Source organism: Herpailurus yagouaroundi, unplaced genomic scaffold (genome assembly GCF_014898765.1).
Source record: "Herpailurus yagouaroundi ecotype Mexico unplaced genomic scaffold, PumYag 161, whole genome shotgun sequence".
Taxonomy (NCBI): Eukaryota; Metazoa; Chordata; class Mammalia; order Carnivora; family Felidae; genus Herpailurus; species Herpailurus yagouaroundi.
In genome coordinates, this window is record NW_024412402.1 from 1095450 (window position 1) to 1119800 (window position 24351).

General features: G+C 40.7%; 1 protein-coding gene across 1 annotated transcript in view; it reads left to right on the top strand.

The window, feature by feature from the left end:
* Positions 1-24351, top strand: part of CUL5 (cullin 5) — a 79121-nt gene that overhangs the window by 17268 nt on the left and 37502 nt on the right. The window contains exons 2-3 of the mRNA XM_040482835.1: positions 3243-3352; positions 21291-21394. Of these exons, the coding sequence (XP_040338769.1) occupies positions 3243-3352; positions 21291-21394 (214 nt within the window). The remainder of the gene's footprint in view (positions 1-3242; positions 3353-21290; positions 21395-24351) is intronic.

The window sequence follows — 24351 nt, forward strand, 5'->3', positions numbered from 1 at the left end:
GCATTCTGTTTTTAATTTAGTATTGGGGAAAATGTTTCAACAAACAGAAGACCCAAAATGTATTTCCTGTTATTTTGCCATAGCTAATAGATTTCAGAGTCTAACGAGTATTTATCTCAAAGACCTGTTTACTCCAGTTCTCTGTACCTTTTTGATTTTTAATTATAAGATTTATACCATGTTTAATTTTACAAATTGCCAAAATTGCTTATGGAAATGGACTTAGTTGACATTATAATGTATCCTCTAATTAAGGGCATATATAATGATTCTGCATGTCTTAGTCAAGAAAACTTTCAGTGGTTCTTTCAAACTTGTTTGTTTGCATGCTCCTCCCTCAGAGGGAACAGTAGAAAAAGTGAAGCCGGCGTAAGGTTAGTACACAGAATTTATGCCGTAGAATTACAAATCTAACTCTGAATTTCTCCATAGTCAACACTGAGAGGAAAGTTACCTACATGATTCACTGAAGTCCATAAGGTAAAAACAAACTAGTTGTTCAGGGGAGAAGCACAACTAATCCTCGCACAAAATTTTGAGTGAATACACTCGTGGGTGCTTATAATAAGAATACTGTGATTAAAATAGATAGGTACCTGGGGCAAGACAGTTCAGTAACTTTTAGGATCATCATTGTTCGTGGATGCAGGATGCGAGCATGATCTGGCTGTGACCTCTGTCATCTCATCGATTACCAGGGTTGATTTGGTTGATCTGGCTGGTGAGGTGGGTGTGCCCTTCCTCCCTCACCACTCCCACGTGCGTCCCTCTTCATGTGCACGCTTGGTTGAAGGGGATGACCTTCGCCAAAAGAGGAGCACCATTCTTTGGTCAAGGGCTTATGAGCCGTACTCCTCTGCTAGAGCCTCCAAACAAGCTCTCAGGGTCCATTTGTAGTGTAGGGTGGTCAGGCTTCCAGGACTCCAGACATGTCGAATGCAGCACTGCATGTGACAGTCTACCTTTGTCAAAAAGATTAAAAGGAAAAAAGAAACATTGTCTATGGATGCAAGAAGCATCACTTGCTTTCACAAGAGTTTAGTGTTAGTCAGTAGTTCTTAGCCTGTGTTTGGTCATAAACCCTCCAACATTTTTATGTAGTTTTATCATGGATTTGCTAAATATGCTGATTCTGAACTTAAGAGATTCTGATCCGGTAGGTCTGAGGTAAGTTTTAGAAATGTATATGTGAAACTACGACAGCAGGTGATTCTGGTGTAGGTTCTGGTTAGACCACATGCTTAGAAACCTCTCCTGGGTTATAATTTCAGGGAATTTTCGGGTCCCATGCCATCAGTCTGGAACCTTATCTGCTATAAGTGAGTGTCATCTTCAGCAACGTTACATATAGTGAAAACAATCATGAGTTTCATAGGTGTGTTTGTAAATGTTTCATAGGCATGTTCGAAAATTGGTGACTTTTGTGGAAATTTATTGGTGAAAGCAAGTCCCGAGGCCCCAGTTACCTTGAAAAGGAATAGTAGTAATTGACTAAACACATACAGTCTCTCTGTCTTGTTAGTAATGTAATGAATTGATGACCGTTTTTAATATTCAGCTACTTCCACATTCGTGGGATAAACCACGCGTGATTATGAAGTGCCATTCTTGTGCCATTCTTTTGACATGCCACTTCCTTAACTTGCTAATGTTTAAGATTTTGGCATCTACGTTCTCATTACATCTGTATACAGTTTCTATTTCTTGTGCTCTTCTCAGCAGTTCGCGGTCAAGTATTTTGTTAGCATTAAAAAAGGAGTGGGGTATTTTTCTCTTCTTTTGTCGTTTTTTTTTTTCTTTCAGTTTTCACAGTTTATGTAGATTTCCATTACACTTTTTGTGGGCAGTTTAGGGCAACTATGAAATCAGAAGGCTCAGTCTCCACACACAAGACCACCCTCACTTCTGATACCAGCTACAAGTTTGGAGGGTTCCCAAAACCATCCTGAGGTTCAGTAATTATTTCGACTCATAGACCTGGTATGGTTTATTATGAGAAAGGATACAGATAAGATCTGCCAAAGAAAGAGACACATAGGGCAGAGTCTAGGAGAGTTCCAGACACGGAGCTTTCCTCCTCCTCTCCACTGTAGTCAGATCACCTCTCTATCTTGGCCTTGATGTGTGAGTGTGTGTGGAGTCCTGCTAGCTGTGGTGGCCCTCTCGATCAGATGGGGGCCCCCAAATGGGGGGGTGACAATCAGGTGGAAGCCAGTGGTGTGGGCGATGAAAGGATTCACCCAAGGCAGCAGCAAGGAGATAGAAGTTCATTGAATGAATTGCAAGGGAGTGGCAGGCAGGACAGCCGAGGAGAGACTGTCTGCTACGAGGCAGGGGATGAAGGCTATACTTAAAGAAGAAAGGTGAGGATGTATGGGGACACAACGAATTTCCCCTTTGTTGGTAACTGTGCCTGGTTGTAAGTAGCCCATTGGTCAGTTAGGGCTTATGGATAGTTTGAGGTGGGTCACCTCGTGGGTCTGTCGGTATTCAGTCAGGGGATTGCTGTGGGCCCTTTACTTAAAAGAGGCCTCCACACTAGCCAGGGAAGCTAATCCAACCTTTAGTCTCCAAAGTTTTTTGTTTCGTTTTTTAATTTTTATTTTTAAGTACTCTCTTCACCAAACTTGGGGGTCAAACTCACAACCCCGAGATCAAGAATCGCATGTTGCACCCGCCGAGCTAGTCAGCACCCCTAGTGTCCACAGTTTTTATTGGGGCGTCGTTATGTAGGCACGACTGACTGATTACTTGTGAGTCATCTCGGTCTCCATTTTGGTTAACCAAAAACCACCTCCCATAGTTACGCTGGTGTTTCTGGATTGGTCAGCCCCCACCCTAAGGACTCCATAGGTGTGGCCAGCTCCCTCCCTGAATCACGTTTGTTAGATCGTCCAGTTTGTACCAAGGTTACCAGGTGAACAAAAACTCTCTTATCAGATGTACATTCTAACAGCCCAGAGATTAACTACCAGAAGTCAAGGACAAAGGTCAGAAGTTGTCCTTGGGCAAGGCGAAATTCTTTCCACGTTTGTACGATTAGTTTTCTTTTTTGTGGTGTCTTCCTGCGATTCTCTGAAACCAGATTAAGTTTCTAGGGATTCCATTATAGAAAACGATTCTTTTACATGTCCAGCCTTGTGTTTCTCTAGCTAACTCTAAAAGACAAAAATAATGGACACTTCTGATTTAACTGCATTTAAATTAAACTACTGTTTATCTTTTTTTTTTTTTTTTTAAAGAATAAAGGTTCACTTCAGTTTGAAGACAAATGGGATTTCATGCGTCCAATTGTTTTGAAGCTTTTACGCCAGGAATCTGTTACAAAACAGCAGTGGTTTGATCTGTTTTCGTAAGTAATCCATTCACTCTAACTTTTTGCTAAAGTAAAGGAAATTTTGGTGATGCATTTGTATATTCAAATGGAATGCTGACTCTAGACTGGACTGTTTACTCGTTTACAATTATTACTCGTCCAAGCCCTCATCTCCATTCAGTGATTTGCCGGGAGGATTCAGTCATACTCACAGCTGTGGTTTATTACAGCAAAAGGATACAAAGCAAAATCGGTACAAAGAAAGGCACAGAGAGTAAAGCCTGGGGAACGATGGGCACAGGCTTCCAAGAGTACTTGTGAAATCACACAGGACACACTTCGCTTCTCCAGCGACAGGATTGACACCATGTGTGATATGTTGTTTAATTGAGACGCTCTTGGAGACCCCGTCCTGAGAGTTTTCATTAGGGGCTGGTCACAAAGGTAGCCTCTGCTTGATATGTACCCAGATTCCAGATGCTCAGAGAGAGTGGGTGTTCATTGTAAACCATAGAGTTTGTATGTATTTTGTACGTTTAAGGCATCGGGGTCCATTCCTATCATTAGGAGAGTTTTATATCAGTGTAGGAAATTGTTGGCCATTTAAATTAATTCTTGGCTTTTGACCGAAAATGTCTTAACAGCAAAACTGTTACCAGTGGGATACCACAGGGCAGGGCAAGACCAGACTCTAGTACTGATTTCAGTTATGCATTTTAGAGGTCCTAGATTTAATGAGTGACAATAAATCCCATCAACCATGAAGTTTATTTTAGGAAACTTGGTGGTTTTCTCCTTCAGTTTCAATAATCAACCTTTTTTTTTGTTTTGTTTTTTAATGTGGCCTGAGCCATCAATTCAGGCCCAGCACACCTCTGGCCTATACGTGGAAGCACACCTGAGAACTGTCCAGAGTCTTAGCAGCGTCATGATCATTACAGTACATCCCCAAAGAAGTGCAGTCTCAGAGGACATGTGCGGCAACCCAGATACAAGGAGTTTGCAATTGTTAGGGGACTCCAGGCAAGACATACATTAGTCAGGTCGGATGTGATCACCAGCCCTCAATTTCCCTCGTCCCGGAGGACCTTTGGCTGTAGAGTTCTCAATCCATTTCTGTTAATTCAGTTCAGGCCTTGTCTTCAGACAAGGTGCCTAAAGGACATTAGTTCCAGATAGTTTTGTTTATTCATGACACCAATTGATTTGCCTCACTAGTGGATGATGTTTAGATGTGCTCTTTGTGAAGCGTGTAGGAGTTGGGCTGCTCCCTCCTGTCTCTGAGTGTGGTGAGGTTTGACCTCAGGGTACTCATAGCAGTGTGGAAGGCTAATGTCAGGAATTTTAGAATACTTAGGAAAATAAAAAATCAGTAATGTCTTCCTCCTCCCGTGAGCCTTCTCAGGTGCTGGGTTTGGTTTTTTCTCTCTTGTAAAATCACTGTGTCTCACTCAGTAATGAAAACTGCCCCTCCCCCGCCCCCAGTCAGGTGGATTTGCAAGAGGAGCAAAAGCATTTTTACAGAAAAACAATTTTTACACACCTTAACTAGAAAGATGTATCATTTTTAGGTGTTGGTCTGGATGAAATTCCAAATTTTCAGAAATTTTTAAAGTTTGTGTCACCTCCCATGCCTTTTGTCCCAATCATTTATCTAGTGAGCAGCCTAGAAAAGATCACTTCCTTTCTGGAGACAGCGGCCTTTAGCAACCAAGGTGCCTTACTAAGGTGAGGTGAGTGAAATAGAATCAGGTTATTATTCATCAGTTGTTGAAAACTGCAACAAATCCAGAAAACTGAACACAAGTCACTCACAGTGAGATTGACTCTTGCAGCTCTTGGTGGGGACCACAAGTTAGGAGTGCAGTTAGTCTCGGTATCACATGCAGAGCGTCAGCCAGAAGCTTGACTTCAGACGGCTCCATCAGAGAATAAGCCCTTTTCTTTAGGCATCTGCAAGTGATTCAGGTGGTCCAGCCAGAATCCATGATGTTTTCAGTCTATGGTTCTGCAAAGGGGGTCTGATATCTGCAGTGGTCCTCATGGCTGACCCCTGCTCGCTGAGTATACGTTGGCTCTTTAGTTCAGTACAGCTTATGCTGAGGTTGAAACAGTCAGAAACAGACAGTATCAAGTTTCAGCTCGGAGACCAGGCAGTTAAGATCTGTGAATTCAGGACTCTAAAAAAGAGAGCAAGTTTTCTTCTGCAGCAGGAAGCCAAGATGCTGCAGACACACAGACAGTCGTGTTCCAAGTCCAAGTGACAAGCAAGACTTTTCTAAGCCTTTTTTATCTTACCAGTCTTGGAGTCCAAATTGACCCACTCAGAAATATGCACATCAGGCTGGAAAATCATTAGCCTCTGAGGGTCAGACATCTGATTTTGCCAGAGCTCAGTGGCCACTAAAAACTCTTTTTTTTTTTAAAAAAATTTTTTTTTCAACGTTTATTTATTTTTGGGATAGAGAGAGACAGAGCATGAACGGGGGAGGGGCAGAGAGAGAGGGAGACACAGAATCGGAAACAGGCTCCAGGCTCTGAGCCATCAGCCCAGAGCCCGACGCGGGGCTCGAACTCACGGACTGCGAGATCGTGACCTGGCTGAAGTCGGACGCTTAACCGACTGCGCCACCCAGGCGCCCCTAAAAACTGCTTTTTAAAACTCCAAAAGTATTTCTGTCTGAAGATTTCCTTTGTTTTCATGTTGTCTTCTCAACATACTAATAGGTAAAAATAATAGTAAATATCACCTGTTACAGAGACTTTTATTCTGTTGCCAGTATTCAAACACTTTAAATGCCAGTCACCTCCCCAACAACTGAAGGCAAGAAAATTGTGTCCGCTAATTTTTAGGGCCAAACTTTCCTGATAGATACAACCCCTCCAGCAGTTACAAAAGTACAAGCATATCGCATTTTGCATCTTTTTTGGCCATACATCCAGATATAATAGCTACAAAATACAAAGCCATTTTTTAAACCTCCCCTGACCTCCTGTTCAAACCCCTAGCAGTAACTTTAGCATTTACAGTTGCTGGGAGTTCCTGACTGGAGTGCAAGGGACCTGGAAGGATTGCTTCAGCAATAGCTGTTGGGCTGAAAAAACAGCTGGAGTAGTTTCTTCTCCCTGCAAGCACCCCACCCCCAACGTTTTCTCCCATGGTTTATATAAAGCTTTCTCCAACCCTGCCATGTTGTTTAACTATTTCCTCATGGCTGCGGGGGAAACCAAAATCAACATTTGACATTTTTGGTTCACCCAAAACTCTGGGCCTTTTCTCTTTCCAGTTGGAGGCAAGAACAGAAATCACAGGTGTCACCCAGACTGTGCCGTTTCTCCTCCTCCTTTATCAGCATGGCCAAAAGCAGCCAGGGGATTGCGCTAGCCAACTCTGCTGGGGTTAGACCTTTCATTTTCAAATTTCCGAGGTAACTCTTTTCTCTTCAAACAGATAGCAACTCAGCTGCTGTTTCATACCATGGATGATTTCATAGCCCCCCAAACGACAAAACTTCATCATCCCATCACTTCTTCCTTTTACCAGACAGTGCTGTCACCGTGTTTCAGTGAGTCACAGCGGTGCTAGTGAATTCCACTTCTGACGCCAGTGGTATCAGTTTCAAGACCACCTCGAGGTTCATTGATTGCTTGGAGTACTCCTAGGACTCAGCATATAGTCATCTTCATGGCTCTGATTTATTACGGTAAAGGATACAAAGCAAAATGCAACAAAGGTGGGGTGGCAAGTCCAGGGGAAACCAGGTACAAGTGTCCAAGCATCCTCTCCCATCGCGGTTACACAGGAGGCACTTCTCCAACAACTAATTGTGACAGCGCATGTGAAATTATGTCTACTAGGAAAGCTCATTAAAGACTCAGTGCCCAGGGTTTTTACTGGTCACCGTAGCCTCTGCCTGACATGACCTAAAATTCCGGACTCCTAGTTGAAAAGCAAGTGTTCATCATAAATCAGATCGTTTACTGAAACATTAAGGCACCATGAGCCATTCTTATAGGGAAACGGTGAGAACCTTTGCAGAATTCAAGTTCCCAGATAGTAGCCAAGCACCAGCCTTGCAAGCATATCTTCCTAAGGATAACTGTCTCAGACTTGCTATAATCTTTTTGTGCATGGTCTAGTGAAATACTCTACTAGTGAGTTGTAGGTGTGTGACTGAGTAACCCAAACACATTAAGCTGTTGTGCTCTTTTTCTCTTTATCACATAAGAAAAATTTAATTTCCCTAAATAATGTAGAACTTGTTGCATAATATTAATTGACTTACACGCATGATTCTGCCTTTTGAAAAATTAGAGTTCAGTAAGAAATAGCTAAGCCCTTTAAAAAATTCGTAGCATTCATGTATATTATATATTTTTCTTAAATTATTTGATTAAACTATTTCATGAATAATATGTTGAATGTGGTGGGGTTTTTTTGGTTTTGTTTTGTTTTTGCCAATTTGTGTTGATAATATCATTTATCATGTAGAATAATGCTTGTTTCCTGTGCGCTCCCGACCAGGAGAGGGAGCGTAGTGTGATGGTGTCCCTGCTTCAAGTCTGTTTTTAAGCAGAAATCGTCAACACCTTTGTACGTGCCCTACTTAGTGGTCTCATCACGTCATTTCTGTAAAATTCCTTGATCTCCTTGAGGTATCTAAGGCAGCTCGATATGTAGTCCTTTTAGGTTAAAGAATTCTTGTATATCTTACATGCCATCACCAAAATTGCAAGACCTACATTAATTAAAACCTTTCAGATTTTAGCCTGTTTGATCACATGAGTTAATAATTAGATTGCTTCTATCTTTCTAAATTTGAGGCACTAAAATATTGTATTATTTTTAAAGTACATTGGCTGTTTGTTCCATTTTTTTCTCATATATCCTTGTTTCTCAGTAAGAGCACTGTTGGCATTTTAAGTGGTTAAACAAGATTGTGCTGCATATTGCAGGATGTTTATCACCTGTGGCCTTCACCTTCATCACCTCTAGTAGTGGACACTCCCTGTGTACTCTCCTCCCTACTTCTCATTAATGAAACCAAAGAAAAGCTCTCAGATTTTTCCCCATGAGCCTCTGTGGGGACGGTACCTCCCTTGGTTAATAACTGCTGCTGTTCTATATACATACTTGGTTTGACTCTGGTTTGTGAAGTCGATGCCAGAATTAAATAATAAATTATTTTGAACTTGGGATGCTTCATTTTAAAGAAAATTTATCTTTATTATAAGTTATTTTTAAATGTATTTTTATTGTTCCTAAGTTGGTTTCTGTTTTTGTTTTTAAAGTTTATTTTGATTTGAATCTGAGAGGGGGGCCACACACAAGCAGGGGAGGGGCAGAGAGAGAGAGGGAGGAGAATCCCAAGTACGTTCCACACCGTCAGCGTAGAGCCTGACGTGGGGCTTGAACCCATGAACCATGAGATCATGAGCTGAGCCGAAACCAAGAGTCAGATGCTCACCTGGCTGAGCCACCCAGGCGCCCCCCCGCCCAAGTTGGTTTTTGACGCCACTTTCTCCTCTCTTGTCTGCCTCATCTCTGTCATGTAAGCTGACTTTTTGTTGCGCACCTCTTAAATTTTGGTTTCCTCCAGAGTTTCATTTTTTTTATTCCTTTAACTGAGTTCTCATATCTGCAAAAGCAATCTAGATTATTCTCGTGACATGAACTTCCAGACTCAAATGGTCTGTTTTTTCCTCTATGTGTCTGGTCTCTTAAGTTCTGCAAATACTCCAAATTTAGAATGATAAAAATGTGTTATTCATAGTTTCAAACCGAACATCTAGAAGCTACCATCAGCTTCCTGTTTTTTAATTCCCTCCTATTCAGTTGATTACTAGGTTTCATAGATTTTTATTAAATATCTCTTGAATGGAACTTCTTTCCATCCCAGCTTCTTCCCCCTATCCTCATCTGAATGATTACAGTAGTTCTCTGCCTCTCTTTGTTGTATCTCTGTTTATCATTTGTCTCTTGCTGCATAATAAGTTCCTCTAAACTTTAGCATCTGGAAGTAAAAAACACTCTGTCACAGTTTCTGAGGGTCAGGAAGCTGGTAGCAGCTTAATTGGATGGCGTAACTCAGAGTCTCTCTCGAGGTTGCAGTGGAGCTCAGCAGAAGATGTAGGCCTAGACTCAGCTAGGGCCGAGTGATCTTTTTGGTTACCTACATGGTTGTTGGCAGGTGTTCACTTCCTCACCATGTGGGCCCCTCCGTAGGGCAGTTTACAGTGTGGCAGCGTAGTTTCCCCAGAGTGAAAGAGGGTCCTCCCAAGGTGGAATTCATGGTGTTTATAACATAATTTGGGAAGTGACAAACCGTTACATATGTGCTGTTAATCATGCAAATGCTTGTACATTGTAGGAGGGAACTTACACGGCCATGAATACCAGGAGATGGGGATCATCAAGGGCCATCTTAGAGGAAATAGATGATGCAAGGTTTGGAAAAGAACTCTTAAAAAAACTCCAGTTTATATCAAAGAGGAAGAAAATGAAAGAGATGCCACTGAAAATGAGAGTCAAGATAAAGAAGAGACCTTTGAAATAAAAAATAAAGAGCTAGGGGCGCCTGGGTGGCGCAGTCGGTTGAGCGTCCGTCTTCAGCCAGGTCACGATCTCGCGGTCCGTGAGTTCGAGCCCCGCGTCAGGCCCTGGGCTGATGGCTCAGAGCCTGGAGCCTGTTTCCGATTCTGTGTCTCCCTCTGTCTCTGCCCCTCCCCATTCATGCTCTGTCTCTCTCTGTCCCAAAAAATAAATAAACGTTGAAAAATGTATTTAAAAAAAATAATAATAATAAAAAAAAAAATAAAGAGCTAAAAAATAAAAGACCAAATCAGTGATTTGAAAAATAAAAGCAGAGTTCTCCCTGAATGTAGAGCAAAAACAAAGTATGGAAAATAAAATGGAAATTAAGAAATATGGGGGCACCTGGGTGGCTCAGTCAGTTAAGTGTCTGACTTCAGTCATGATATTGCAGTCTGTGAGTTAGAGCCCCACCTCAGGCTCTGTGCTGACAGTGCAGAGCCTGTTTGAGATTATTTCTCTTTCTCTCTCTCTCTGTCCTTCCTGCATTTGCATTTGCACTCTCTCTAAATAAATAAACGTTAAAAAGAAAGAAAGGAAGAAGGTCTATCTAGAATTGGGTAAAGTCATGCTAGGAGAGAACAGAAATAGTAGAGGAGAGGGTATAGTCCAAAAATATAAGAAGAAAATTGACTGAATACTCTTGTCCCTTCCCACCCATCCCCACGAGTTTGTTTGTTTTTTTTTTTTTTAATTTTTTTTTTCAACGTTTATTTATTTTTGGGACAGAGAGAGACAGAGCATGAACGGGGGAGGGGCAGAGAGACAGGGAGACACAGAATCGGAAACAGGCTCCAGGCTCCGAGCCATCAGCCCAGAGCCTGACGCGGGGCTCGAACTCATGGACGGCGAGATCGTGACCTGGCTGAAGTCGGACGCTTAATCGACTGTGCCACCCAGGCGCCCCCCCACGAGTTTTTTTTTAATAAAGATGTAACTTTTTTTTTTTTTAGTGTTCGTTTATTTTAGAGACAGAGCCTGAGCAGGGGAGGGGCAGAGAAAGGGAGACGCAGATTCTGAGACAGGCTCCAGCCTCTGAGCTGTCATCACAGAGCCCAACACGGGGCTCCAGCCCATGAGCTGAGAGATCGTGACCTGAGCCGAAGTCAGACGCTCAACTGACTGAGCCACCCAGGTGCCCCCTGCCCCCCGCCACGAGTTTTAATACTGAAAGTGCTAAAAAAAAAACATGCCAAGACACATCCTTAAGGAATTTCAGAATTCCAAGGATGAACAAAATAGTCCTACTTTTCTTGGAGTGATGAAGTACAGTTAAGTCTCAAAGCAGGCTATCCCCAGTACTTTTCATTGGTCAAATTGGGTGTAGGAGTGATGAAACATTTTCTTTAAATATTTGAAGGGATATTATTCTAAACCTGGTATTCTCTACCTAGTCAAGTGTGTAATTAAGATTAAGGCAAGTTAAAAATATTTCCAGACGGGTAAGTAATTAGAGGATTTAAGGATCCAGCAGATACGAAATACGTACCCTTTCTTCTGTTCCCAGCGTCGGCCATTAAGAAATTGAGCTTTCGTAAACTAAAGAGGAGGTGCTCCTAAACTAGGAATCCTGACCAAAAGATGAATATAAATAGAAAATGACAGACACCATCCATCCAAAACCACAAGAGAGTGGAAACCAAAACATTTTAGCTGATAAAAATTGTTCCACAGAAACTGACTGTGAAGCCGAAGAACACAAACAGCATTCCGAACCGAGTTGGGTATCCGCACACGACCATTTAGGGTCATTTAAAATATCTTGATTCAGAAACTTACAAGATAAGGAGAGAAATCAATAAAAGGAGGGAAATAAAATGACAGTTGAACTTAAAATAGAAAAAGTTAAAATCACATGAGAAGTTGATCATCTCCATAGATGAGGGCATAAAGAAAGAAATGTTTCCAAAAAATGGGAAAAATAAATTAGTCAAGTATTCCAGCAGCAGGCATCATGCCAATAGTGATATGTTGGAAACATTCTACTTAAAATTGGGAATAAAGGGTGCCTGGATGGCTCAATCGGTTAAGCATTTGACTCGATACTGGCTCAGGTTGCAAGCTTGTGGTCGTGAGATCGAGCCGAGTCGGGCTCTGCACTGAGCGTGGGCCTGCTTGAGCTTCTCTCTTTCCCTCTGTCTCTTTCTCTGCCTCTCCTCGTGCTCTGTCAAAATAAATAAACTTTTTTTTTTAATTGGGAATAAGACAAAGAGTCTATTCTCATATTTCATTTTTGTTTCCTCTAGGTTTTGAAATTTGAAATGGCATTATTAATAGCGTATTCATATTGTATGTGTGGATATACCATGTATTTCATCCCTAATCCTATGCATTTTTCTTTAATCTGGTCTTTTTTAAAAAAATATTTATTTTTGAGAGAGAGGCAGAGTGCGAGCAGGGGAGAGGCAGGGACAGAGGGAGACAGAATCTGAAGCAGGCTCCAGGCTGTCAGTCCAGAGCCCAATGTGGGGCTCAAACCCATGAACCTTGAGATCATGACCTGAGCCAAAGTCCGATGCTTAACCAACTAAGCCACCCAGGTGCCCCACTTTTATCTGGTCTTGAGGAGTTGATCCATTTTTGTCTTTTCACATAACCACATTTTAAAAATTGTTTTGATACGATGTATCATATCAAAACAACTTCTGTGTTAAGGAGTTTATAGCCTTCATGCATGTGTTAGAAAAAAAAGAGGTTGGGAGTCAGTGATCTAAGTGCTCATTTCAAGAAATGAGGAAAAGTGGTGCTTGGGTGGCTCGGTTGAGCATCCAACTCTCTGTTTTGACTCAGGTCATAATCTCACAGTTTTGTGGGTTCAAGCCCCACATTGGTCTCTGTGCTGGCAGTGCAGAGCCTGCTTGGAATTCTCTCTCTGCCCCTCCCCGGATCACACTGTCTTTGTCTCTCTCAGAATAAATAAACTAAAAAAAAAAATTTTTTTTTTTAATGAGGAAAAAACCCTAGCATGTTAAAACTAAAGGAAGTATAAGGAAGGGAAATCAAAAGCCAAAATTAATGAAATACAAAATAATTGGTAGAAAAAAGGAAAAGGCAAAAATTAGTTCTTTGGGAAGAAGAATATTCAATTTATTCTCCTTATCACATCCATAATTTGTATCTTGATTAGTATCTTCTTTCTGGTTACTTTGAGTTATTTTGGTTTTTTTTCTAGTTTCTTTTCAGATCAATTCTTCTTTTATCTTTTTATATTTAAAATGAAAGCATCCAGGGTTATACATTTTTTTAATGCTGCTTTTATTATTACCACAGGCTTTGCAGTATGAAATGTTTGCCTTTTTATTGCTCTCTTAGTAAGTTAGTAGATTCTTTAGTTAGTAAGGTTTTTTTGTTCTTTAATCCACATATTATGTAAGGACTTACCTTCTGATAATGGAGTTTTTTTTTTTTTATCATTTACTTATTTATATATTATGATCAGGGAAATAGCCTGTAAAAATATCTTTATGGGGCACCTGGGTGGCTCAGTTGGTTAGCGTCCAGCTTCAGCTCGGGTCTTGATTTCACGCGGTTCTTGGGTTCAAGCCCCACGTTGGGCTCTGTGCTGACAGCTCAGAGCCAGGAGCCTGCTTCAGATTCTGTCTCTCCCTCTAGCCCTGCCCCTCCCCCACTCATGCTCTGTCTGTCTCTCTCTCAAAAATAAATAGTTAAAAAATTTTTTTTAATAAGTATAAATATATTTATAAATTTCTTATGCATGTATATGCTCATAGAAAATAGTATTTTTTTAAGACCTTATTTTAAAGTAATCTGTATAGCCAGTGTGGGGCTTGAACTCACGACCGCAAGTTAAGAGTCACCTGCTCCACTGACTAAGCCAGCCAGGTGCCCTGAAGAAATTATCATTTTGATAGTTGTAATAAGAATCTCTAATAAGTCATATTTATTGATTGTATTTTTTTTTTAATTTTTTTTTTCAACGTTTATTTATTTTTGCGACAGAGAGAGACAGAGCATGAACGGGGGAGGGGCAGAGAGAGAGGGAGACACAGAATCGGAAACAGGCTCCAGGCTCTGAGCCATCAGCCCAGAGCCCGACGCAGGGCTCGAACTCACGGACCGCGAGATCGTGACCTGGCTGAAGTCGGACGCTTAACCGACTGCGCCACCCAGGCGCCCCTATTGATTGTATTTTTACATTCCTCTATGTCCTTAATTTTCTTTTGTCTAGATTTTCAGATGTTAAGAGATTGTGTGATAGACACTGCTGATTAGCTAAGGCACCCCCATTCTGTGCCATGTACTTTCCACTTGGCTGCATATTGTAATAGTCTTCAACTTCCCTTGCTGTTTGGGTCACCATGTGACACAGTTCCAGCAAATAGGTCTACAGGAGGGCTTCTGACAAAGTTTTTGCTTTTCAGATGAATTAAACTAACGTGCCTGGCACAGTCCTCCTTTTCACAGAAGTAAGAGGCTGCCACGCTAATGTGTCTGAGTGGAAAGAGAAGGAGCCTCTTCTCAGTCTCTGAATGAACCCCAGTAGCTGCCCATCTCTAGACTTCTAGTTATTTAAGAAAAATAACATAATAGTCTGAGCCACTCATAATTGCATTTAATGGTTCAGCTGAATGCCTCCTAACTGGTAGAAGTAAGGATGCTTTAACGTATTGCATTGTATTTGTATCAAGTTCTTACATTTGTAACTATTTATGTGTTTAAAGAAAATTTTTTTTCAGTGTCTATTCTTGAGAGAGAGACCGAGCCTTAGTGGGGGCGGGGGGGGGGGGCAGAGACAGAGGGAGACACAGAATCGGAAGCAGGCTCCAGGCTCTGAGCTGTCAGCACAGAGCCCGACGTGGGGCTCAAACCCATAAACTCTGAGATGATGACCTGAGCTGAAGTCGGACACCCAACCGACTGAGCCACCCAGGTGCCCCTCTATTTTTGTTTTATATTTAGATAAATTTGTTTTGTTTTGTTTTTTGGTCCAAAGAATTGGGTATATCTTGATAAATAATGCTTTTTATCATTATTACATAATGTGTCCTCTCTGTAGTTATTTTAACCTTAAATTCCTCTGTGGATGATACTAGTGTTGCCACCCTGCTTTATTTTATTTGTGTTTCCTAGTACCTTTTTTTTTTTTTGGAAATTACATTACATAAACATTACATTATATAAAACCGTACCACTTAACCAGTTGAGTGGCATTGAGCACGTTCACTGTTGTGCAAACATCAACATTATTATCTATTTTTAAAACTTCATGTTCTTTGTCTCTACGGAGCCCATTTTTCTCCTAGTTTGCCTATGCTAGGTACCTCATATAAGTGGAATCACACATTATTTGTCTTTTTGAAGGGCCTACTGTCTTCCAGTGGGATAATTTATTGAGTTCATGTGTAATGTTATAGCTGATATTCTTGTTTATTGCTTCTCTAACTTTATTACTAATTATTAGATATTCTTACTGCTTCATTTTTTGTTTTCCTTCTTTTTGTTAATCTGAAAATTCATTTCCATTAGTGGTTATATTTCTGTTTCCGACTCTCAATCAGAAGCATATAGTGTTACTATTATAGTAATTAAAAGCAAAATACCTGTTTGTCACACCAGGGTCACATTCTTTCTGTTTTACTTTCTTTGTACTGAAGGAGGTTGAAGCGTTTGGAATACTTCTTTTTTTTTTTTTTTTCCCAATTTTTTTTTTTTCAACGTTTATTTATTTTTGGGACAGAGAGAGACAGAGCATGAACGGGGGAGGGGCAGAGAGAGAGGGAGACACAGAATCGGAAACAGGCTCCAGGCTCCGAGCCATCAGCCCAGAGCCTGACGCGGGGCTCGAACTCATGGACCGCGAGATCGTGACCTGGCTGAAGTCGGACGCTTAACCGACTGCGCCATCCAGGCGCCCCTGGAATACTTCTTACCGCTTGATGCTTCTCCTGTCCCCTTGAAAGCTTTGAAAAACCTTTACTTCGTCCCTCTCCTACTCCCCCGACTCCCTGATTTTCATAATGTAATTAAGTAGTTCAGATTTTCCCTTACAACATGTCTCTCTTTATTTATTTATTTATTTATTTATTTATTTATTTATTTATTTATTTATATTTTAGAAAGAGCACACAGGTGGGGGAGAGGGACAGAGAGAATCTCAACAGGTTCCATGGTCAGTGGGGAGCCCAACACAGGACCCTACCCCACGACCCTGGGATCGTGATGTGAGCCAAAAGCTAGAGACGGATGTTCAACCAGCACCCAAAAAATTTTTTTTAATTTAATTTTTTTACAATTTACATCCAAATTAGCCATCCAGTTTGAGCCACCCAGGCACCACCCTGGTTTGAGCCACCCAGGCACCCAAACATTTTTTTTTTAATTTAATTTTTTTTTAATTTACATCCAAATTAGTTAGCATATAGTGCAACAATGATTTCAGGAGTAGATTCCTTAATGCCCCTTACCCATTTAGTCCATACCCCCGCCAGTAACCCTCTGTTTGTTCTCCATATTTATGAGTCTTATGTTTTGTCCCCCTCCCTGTTTTTATATTATTTTTGTTTCCCTTCCTTTATGTTCATCTGTTTTCTCTTAAACTCCTCATATGAGTGAAGTCCTATGATATTTGTCTTTGTCTGACTAATGTTACTTAGCATAATACCCTCCAGTTCCATCCACGTAGTTGCAAATGGGAAGATTTCCTTCTTTTTGATTGCCAAGTACTACTCCATTGTGCATATATACCACATTTTCTTTATCTATTCATCCATCGATGGACATTTGAGCTCTTTCCATACTTTGGCTATTGTCGATAGTGCTGCTATAAACATGGGGGTGCATGTGTCCCTTCGAAACAGCACACCCGTATCCCTTGGATAAATGCCTAGTAGTGCAATTGCTGGGTCGTAGGGTAGTTCTATTTTTAGTTTTTTGAGGAACCTCCATACTGTTTTCCAGAGTGGCTATACCAGCTTGCATTCCCATCAACATTGCAAAAGAGATCCTCTTTCTCCGCATCCTCGCCAACATCTGTTATTGCCTGAGTTGTTCATCTTAGCCATTCTGACAGGTGTCAGGTGGTATCTCATTGTGGTTTTGATTTGTATTTCCCTGATGATGAGTGATGTGGAGCATGTTTTCATGTGTTGGTTGGCCATCTGTATGTCTTCCTTGGAGAAGTGTCTATTCACGTCTTTTGCCCATTTCTTCACTGGATTATTTGGTTTTTGGGTTTTGAGTTTGATAAGTTCTTTATAGATTTTGGATACTAACCCTTTATCTGGTACGTCGTTTGCAAATATCTTCTCCCATTCTGTTGGTTGCTGTTAGTTTTGCTGATTGTTTTCATCGCTGTGCAGAAGCTTTTTATTTTGATGAGGTCCCAGTAGTTCATTTTTGCTTTTGTTTCCCTTGCCTCCGGAAAAGTGTTGAGTAACAAGGTGCTGCAGCCAAGATAAGAGAGGTTTTTACCTGCTTTCTCCTTGAGGATTTTGATGACATCCTGTCTTACATTGAGGTCTTTCATCCATTTTGAGTTTATTTTTGTGTATGTTGTAAGAAAGTGGTCCAGGTTCATTCTTCTGCATGTCGCTGTCCAGTGTTCCCAGCACCACTTGCTGAAGAGACTGTCTTTATTCCATTGGATATTCTTTCCTGCTTTGTCAAAGATTAGTTGGCCATATGGTTGTGGGTCCATTCGTGGGTTCTCTATTCTGCTCCATTGATCTGAGTGTCCTTGTGCCAGTACCATACTGTCTTGATGATTACAGCTTTGTAGTATAGCTTGAAGTCCGGGATTGTGATGCCTCCTGCTTTGGTTTTCTTTTTCAAGATTGCTTTGGCTATTCGGGGTCTTTTCTGGTTCCATACAAATTTTAAGATTGTTCTAGTTCTGTGAAGAATACTGGTGTTTTTTTGATAGGGATTGCATTGAATTTGTAGATTGCTTTGGGTAGTATCGACATTTTAACAATATTTGTTCTTCCTGTCCAGGAGCATGGAATCTTTTTCATTTTTTGGTGTCTTCTTCAATTTCTTTCATAAGCTTTCTATAGTTTTCAGTGTATAAATTTTTCACCTCTTTGGTTAGATTTATTCCTAGGTATTTTGTGGTTTTTGAGCTCCCAAACATTTTTAAGAGCACTTTGGTTTTATATTCCAAGAGAATGTATTCTTAACCATTCGGATTTAATTTCATACATTTATTGCTGGCCCTTACTCCTTCCCTTTTATATTGCTGTGCCATTTTATACAACAGATAAACTGCACGAACTAAAACTGCATATTGTCTGTACGGGTAAATAGCAGAAGCAATGTTGAGTACAAAATGATTCCAAAAGATTATTGATACAATTTCCGTGAAGGTCAGGAATACTCATAGTCTGTCATAAAACTTAAAAAATAGTAAATTCAGGCTTGGTTACTTCTGGGGAGGATAGAAGAGAGTAGGATCTGGGCGAGGAACATAGAGAGCTTTAAGGGTATTATCATAATCCATTCCTCAGGTACATTACATGTTTTTCAAACTGTGTGTTAAAATTGACCTGGAGAGTTGACAGGGTCTTCTGGGTGATGAAGAGTAGTGTTGTGTTTGAATAAGAATGAGCGTATTGTTGACATACTTAGGAGCACCCGGAGGTTGAGAAAAGAGGGCTGATGTGACAAAAGTTAGGAATACCTGGAGGTTGAGAAAAGGGAGCTGGGGAAGATGTGCTAAATCAGTCACAAGTTTAGCTCTTTCTTGGGTAAGATTACTTGGGAGTGACCCAACCCTGCATTCTTAACCACACCATTCCCTCTTGCCTTATGAGACTCACGCCACATTTTAGCCTTTCTAAAACGTACCTAGCAGTACTTTGAGTACAGGGATACTAGGGTAGTCCTACATCAGGGTGGCACAGACTCCTCTGATGGGTGACTTCTGCCTCAGAACTCCCAAACTTTCTTAGAACTGCAAGACAGTCTAAGGCTCTTCCTACCCAACCTTCCTTTCCACCCTTCCCTACAGGGATCAGACTGGCATTGTGGGCTTATCACTCGCCCAGCTTCCTGTAGCACACTTCGCATTTTCCCTTGCATATGGTTCCTTCCGTAAATCTCTTGCATGTCTAATCCCCTCTGCTTCTGGGAAGACCTAAACTAACACGAGTCAGTATGTGTACAGTGCCTGGCACATGGTAAGCAGTCCATGCGTGTGAGTTTTGTTACAGTAAATAAAGTAAGAGATGATGGTGGTTTTGACTTTGGTGGTGGTAATAGATGCACATGTCCAAATTGGAGAGACGTTTAGGTGATGGATACAGTAGGACCATGATTGAATGTAGTTTGTGGCTGCAAAAGGCTTCATTTGCCCAATTTCTTGCTTACCACTCCCTGCTTGACATGAGAACCACAGTGATTTGGTTAAATTCACTGCAAGCACCACAGTAATCCACAGTTCTGTACTCCTACTGGTACTTGTGTGTACCATGTCCTTCTCACACCCCCTTGTACCTTTGCCTGGCAAACTCTTACTTGTTCTTGGAGATTAAGCTCAGGAAACCAACTCTTCCTGGGAGCCTTCCCTTTTCCTTACTACCCTTCTGCCTCTCACTTCTACTCTCCCCCTCTCCTGGGTTCCTGATCTATCTTGGGTTTATATGCGCAGTAGTTGCACGCATACTGAATTAGAATCAACCTTTTTTTTTTTAAGCTTATTTATTTATTTAGAGAGAAAGCGTAGGTGTGCGCATGCGAGCTCAGGGAGGGGCAGGGGGCAGAGAGGTAGGGAGAGAGAGAATCCCAAGCAGGCCCCAAGCTGTCAGAGCAGAGCCCGATATGGGGGTCTATATCACGATCTGTGAGATCTTGACCTGAGCTGAAACCAAGAGTGGACGCTTGACTGACTGAGCCACCCGGGTGCCCCAGAATCAACCTATTTTTGTATCAGTTGATTTTAGCCGGTTTATTTTAGTCATGAGGTGAGATTGTAGAGGGATCAGTTAATCATTTTATAGTTTATTCAAACAGTAGTAGGAAACCATTGGAGGATTTTAAGGGTACAGCTCATATGATGTGATTTGTTTTATGGAGATCACTTTGGCTGCTGTTGGCTGAATGGTTGGTTTGGAGAGGTGCAAGAGTGAATTTGGGGAATGGTTTAGTGTGTGTTCTGGAGCCCAGCTGCCTGTTTCCACTATATACTAGCTGTGTAATTTTGGGAATGCTACTTAACCTTTCTTTGCCACAGTTTCTCCACCTGTGAAATGGTGATAAAAAGAGTATTTCTTTCAGAGTTGCTGTGAAGATTTAAATGAGTAAAAACAGCCTAGAAAAGTAACTGGCACATAGTAAGCAATCAGATTTGCCTATTTTGTTGTTATTTAGCAAAGATTTATATGTTTGCTGCATCCTGGGCAGTGGGCTAGATACCACTATTAAGGTAAAAGCTAAAAATAACAGGTGACAAGGTAAGTTCAAATGAATATGCAGACAGAACTTTGAGTTATATTGATGTTCCTAAGATTCTGTATATAAAGCAAACTGTTTGGTCATTGTTACAATATTACAATTCTGGAGATGTCTTACTTTGATTTCTCTGACATTTTTTATAACAGGGGCTCCATTAGGTACTAAATGAATCACTGGGGAACATTTTTTGATAAAAGAATCCTCGATATAAGATTCTGTCCTTTTGTTATAAGTTTCCCTACTCTACAGCTTGGCAATTAAGAAATTAACTTATTGAACATATTGTATTAACATTAAATATATTTCTATAATATCAGCTTTATAAATTCAGAGTTTTAATATACCAACTTATGAGAGCTTTCATTTTTTTTTTTTTTAAATAACAGAGATACAGTGGTAATTAGTGTGTAAATACAGTGACTATATGGGGGAAGCTAAGAGATTTGCTAGTATTTAAATGACTAATTTTTTTTAAAGAATAGTTTGCATATATTCTGGTAAAGAATTAGAATTATACACTTGTCATTACATGAGAAAGAAATTAATAGTAGTGAACCTTGGGATGTGGGATTGGAAGACGGGAGCTTGCTTTTGTAATTCAAAATATCCAGTGAGGGGATGCCTATGTGGCTCAGTCAGTTGAATGTCCTACTCTTGACCTCAGGTCAGGTCTTGTTCTCAGGGTCATGAGTTCAAGAGTTTAAGCCCTGTGCTCGGCGTGAAGCCTACTTAAAAAAAAAAAAAAATCCAGTAAATAGAGATTAAGGAGGAAAACAGAGCAAGTAAAATAAAAAAAGAAACAAGTGTATGTGTGACAACAGCTTACAAAAAATTCTTGGTTCTTATGGATGGATTCAGCTACCCTCATCTTGGTGTAGCTTGATCCATGGAAACTATTCATGCAGAACTTGACGTGAGTTTTGTCTTTGTTCTTGTTCTGGTATTCATGTTCGTTTACTGTTATTTTTACAGGGATGTGCATGCAGTCTGTCTCTGGGATGATAAAGGTCCAGCAAAAATTCATCAGGCTTTAAAAGAAGATATTCTTGAGTTTATCAAGCAAGCACAGGCAGTAAGTGCTGCATCTTTGTATTAAGTTTAAGACTTTTCTCAGAGAATTTCCTGTTTTCTGATTTTGAATGTAGGGCTTCCAGAAGTAATTTTAAAATATCACATTGACTTTGGACATCTGTTAATTATTTTTTTTAAGTTTATTTATTTAAGCAGTCTCTACCCCCAACGTGGGGCTCGAACTCATAACCCCAAGATCAAGAGCCGCATGTTCTACCAACTGAGCCAGCCAGGTGCCCCATTTTGATTAAAATTTTTAATGAGATGATTTGGATTTGGTTGTTTTTTCGCCCCTTAGCACCTTTTCTGTTAAGAGAGTATATCATCCTCCTTTGAAAGATGCTGTAAAGAGGCTCCTGGGTGGCTCAGTCAGTTAATCGTCCAACTCTGAGGTCAGGTTCTGTGCTGAGCATGGAGCCTGCTTAAAGCTCGCGCGCTCTCTCTCTCTCTCTCTCTCTCTCTCTCTTTCTCTCTGTTTCTCCCTCTGCCCCTCTCCCGCTTGCACATGCACATGCTTGCTCTCTGTCAAAAAAAAAGATGTAAAGAGTTCAGTTTTTTATATGTTCTTTAGAAGTCCACACCCCCACTGTTTTTTTGTCAAGTGTCAGTACACATGAATCAGTTTTTTTCTCACAGCCTGTATCTTCTCAAGCTGATAGTAGTTTTCTTCAATTCCAGATATTTCTTCAACTGTAAAATCCTTGCATTGTCCTTTACATTGCTGCTGCTGAGCTGAAATTCACTCTTGTTTATAATATATAGAAATGTTTCATAATATTGAAATGAAAAAAAGGTCATTCAAAGCTCTTCAGGTTGGGGCGCCCGGGTGGCTCAGTTGGTTAAGCATCTGACTTTGGCCCAGGTCATGGTCTTAAAGTTCATTGTCTGAGCCCTGTGTCAGGTTCTGTGCTGACAGCTTGGAGCCTGGAGCCTGCTTCAGTTTTATTAAAAAATATTCTTTTTAATATTTGTTTTTGAGAGGGAGGGAGGAAGGGAGGGAGAGAGAGAGAGAGAGAGAGAGAGAGAGAGAGACAGTGTGAATGGGGGAGGAACAGAGAGAGGGGGAGACACAGAATCCAAAGTAGACTCCAGGTTCCCAGTTGTCAGCACAGAGCCCGACACAGGGCTTGAACTAACTGTGAGATCATGACCTGAGCTGAAGTCAGATGCTTAATTGACTGAGCCACCCAGGTGCCCCATACTCTTAACACTTTGAAGAAGGAAGGGCCTGAAGACCTGAGATTATTTTCCTTTCTATAAAATGAAGTTTTGAAAACTACAGAGCTAGAATTTTTTTATTCTTTAGGTGAATTTTTATGTCAGTGTCTTATACAACATTAGCCAAAGTTGTCTGCTAGAAATTTTGTTAAATACTGATAGCAGCGTAACATTTTTATCCTAACCTAAAAAATGGTCTTTTTCTATATAAGATACTGAAGTTGCGTGTATGATTGTTATATATTTAATTCTAATAGCCACTACCATGATGAAAAAAGAATCCTGTCACATGGGGTGTTACTTACAAAATGAAATGTTTTATTGATAACATCATTAATTCTGTCATTTTGATAAATGGTTTTTTAAAAACTATAGTTTTATAGGAAATTATCTTTTAATGAACATAAGTAATATTTTTATGCTTTGCTTAGAAAAATAAATGTTTTGGTATCAAAACTTAATGAAAAGTATACTTTTCTAGAACTCATTTAGAAATATAGTTTCTCCTTGGGGCGCCTGGGTGGCGCAGTCAGTTAAGCGTCCGACTTCAGCCAGGTCACGATCTCGCGGTCCGTGAGTTCGAGCCCCGCGTCAGGCTCTGGGCTGATGGCTCGGAGCCTGGAGCCTGTTTCCGATTCTGTGTCTCCCTCTCTCTCTGCCCCTCCCCCGTTCATGCTCTGTCTCTCTCTGTCCCCAAAATAAATAAACGTTGAAAAAAAATAAAAAAATAAAAAATAAAAAATAAATAAAAGAGTTGGGTGCTTAACTGACTGAGCCACCCAGGTGCCTCTAACATTTTTTTATCTTTGATATACTTTGGTTGTTTCCATATCTTGGCTGTTGTAAATGATGCTGTAGTATTCATCGGAGTGCATATATCTTCTCAAGTTTGTGTTTTCATTTTCTTTGGGTAAACACCCAGAAGTGGAATTGCTGGATCATATGGTAGTTCTGTTCTTAATTTTTCGAGCAACCTCCATAGCGTTTTCCATTGTGGCTGCACAGTTTACTTCCCACCCACAGTGCACACGGGCTCCCTTTTCACCACAGCCTCGCCCACACTTGTTATTTCTTGTCTTCTTGATACTGGCCATTCTGACAGGTGTGAGGTGATAGCCCATTGTGGTTCCGATTTACATTTTCGTGACGATGAGCATCTTTTGAATGACCTGTTGGCCATCTTATGTCGTCATTGGACGCATGGGAAGATCTGCCCATTTTTCACTCTAATTGTTTACTATTTGCTGTTGCGTCGTAGGAGTTCTTAGTGCGTTTTGGGTACTAGCTCCTCGTCAGATAGGTGATGTGCAATGACTTTCTCCCATTGGTAGGTTGTCTTTTCATTGTGTTCAGGGTTTCCTTTGCCGTGCAGCAGTTTTTTAGTTTGGCGTAGTCCTGCGTGTTTATTTTTGCTTTTGTTGCTTTTGGTGTCCTATTCAAAACAGTCATCGCCAAGAGCCGTGTTAAGGAGCTTATCACCCGTGCTTTCTTCTAGGAGCTTTCTGGTTTGTGGTCTTACGTTTGAGTCTTGAATCCATTTTGAGCTCATTTTTGTGTGTGGTGCAAGAGAGTGGTGCAGTTTCCTTCATTTGTGTGTGGCTATCCAGTTTTCTCAGCACCATTTGTTGGTACTTGGTTGTCCTTCCCTCATGTATATTTCTGTCCTTTCCCCATTGTATATTCTTGACTCCTTTGTTGTAAATTAATTGACCGCATAAGTGTGGGCTTATTTCTGGGCTCTCTT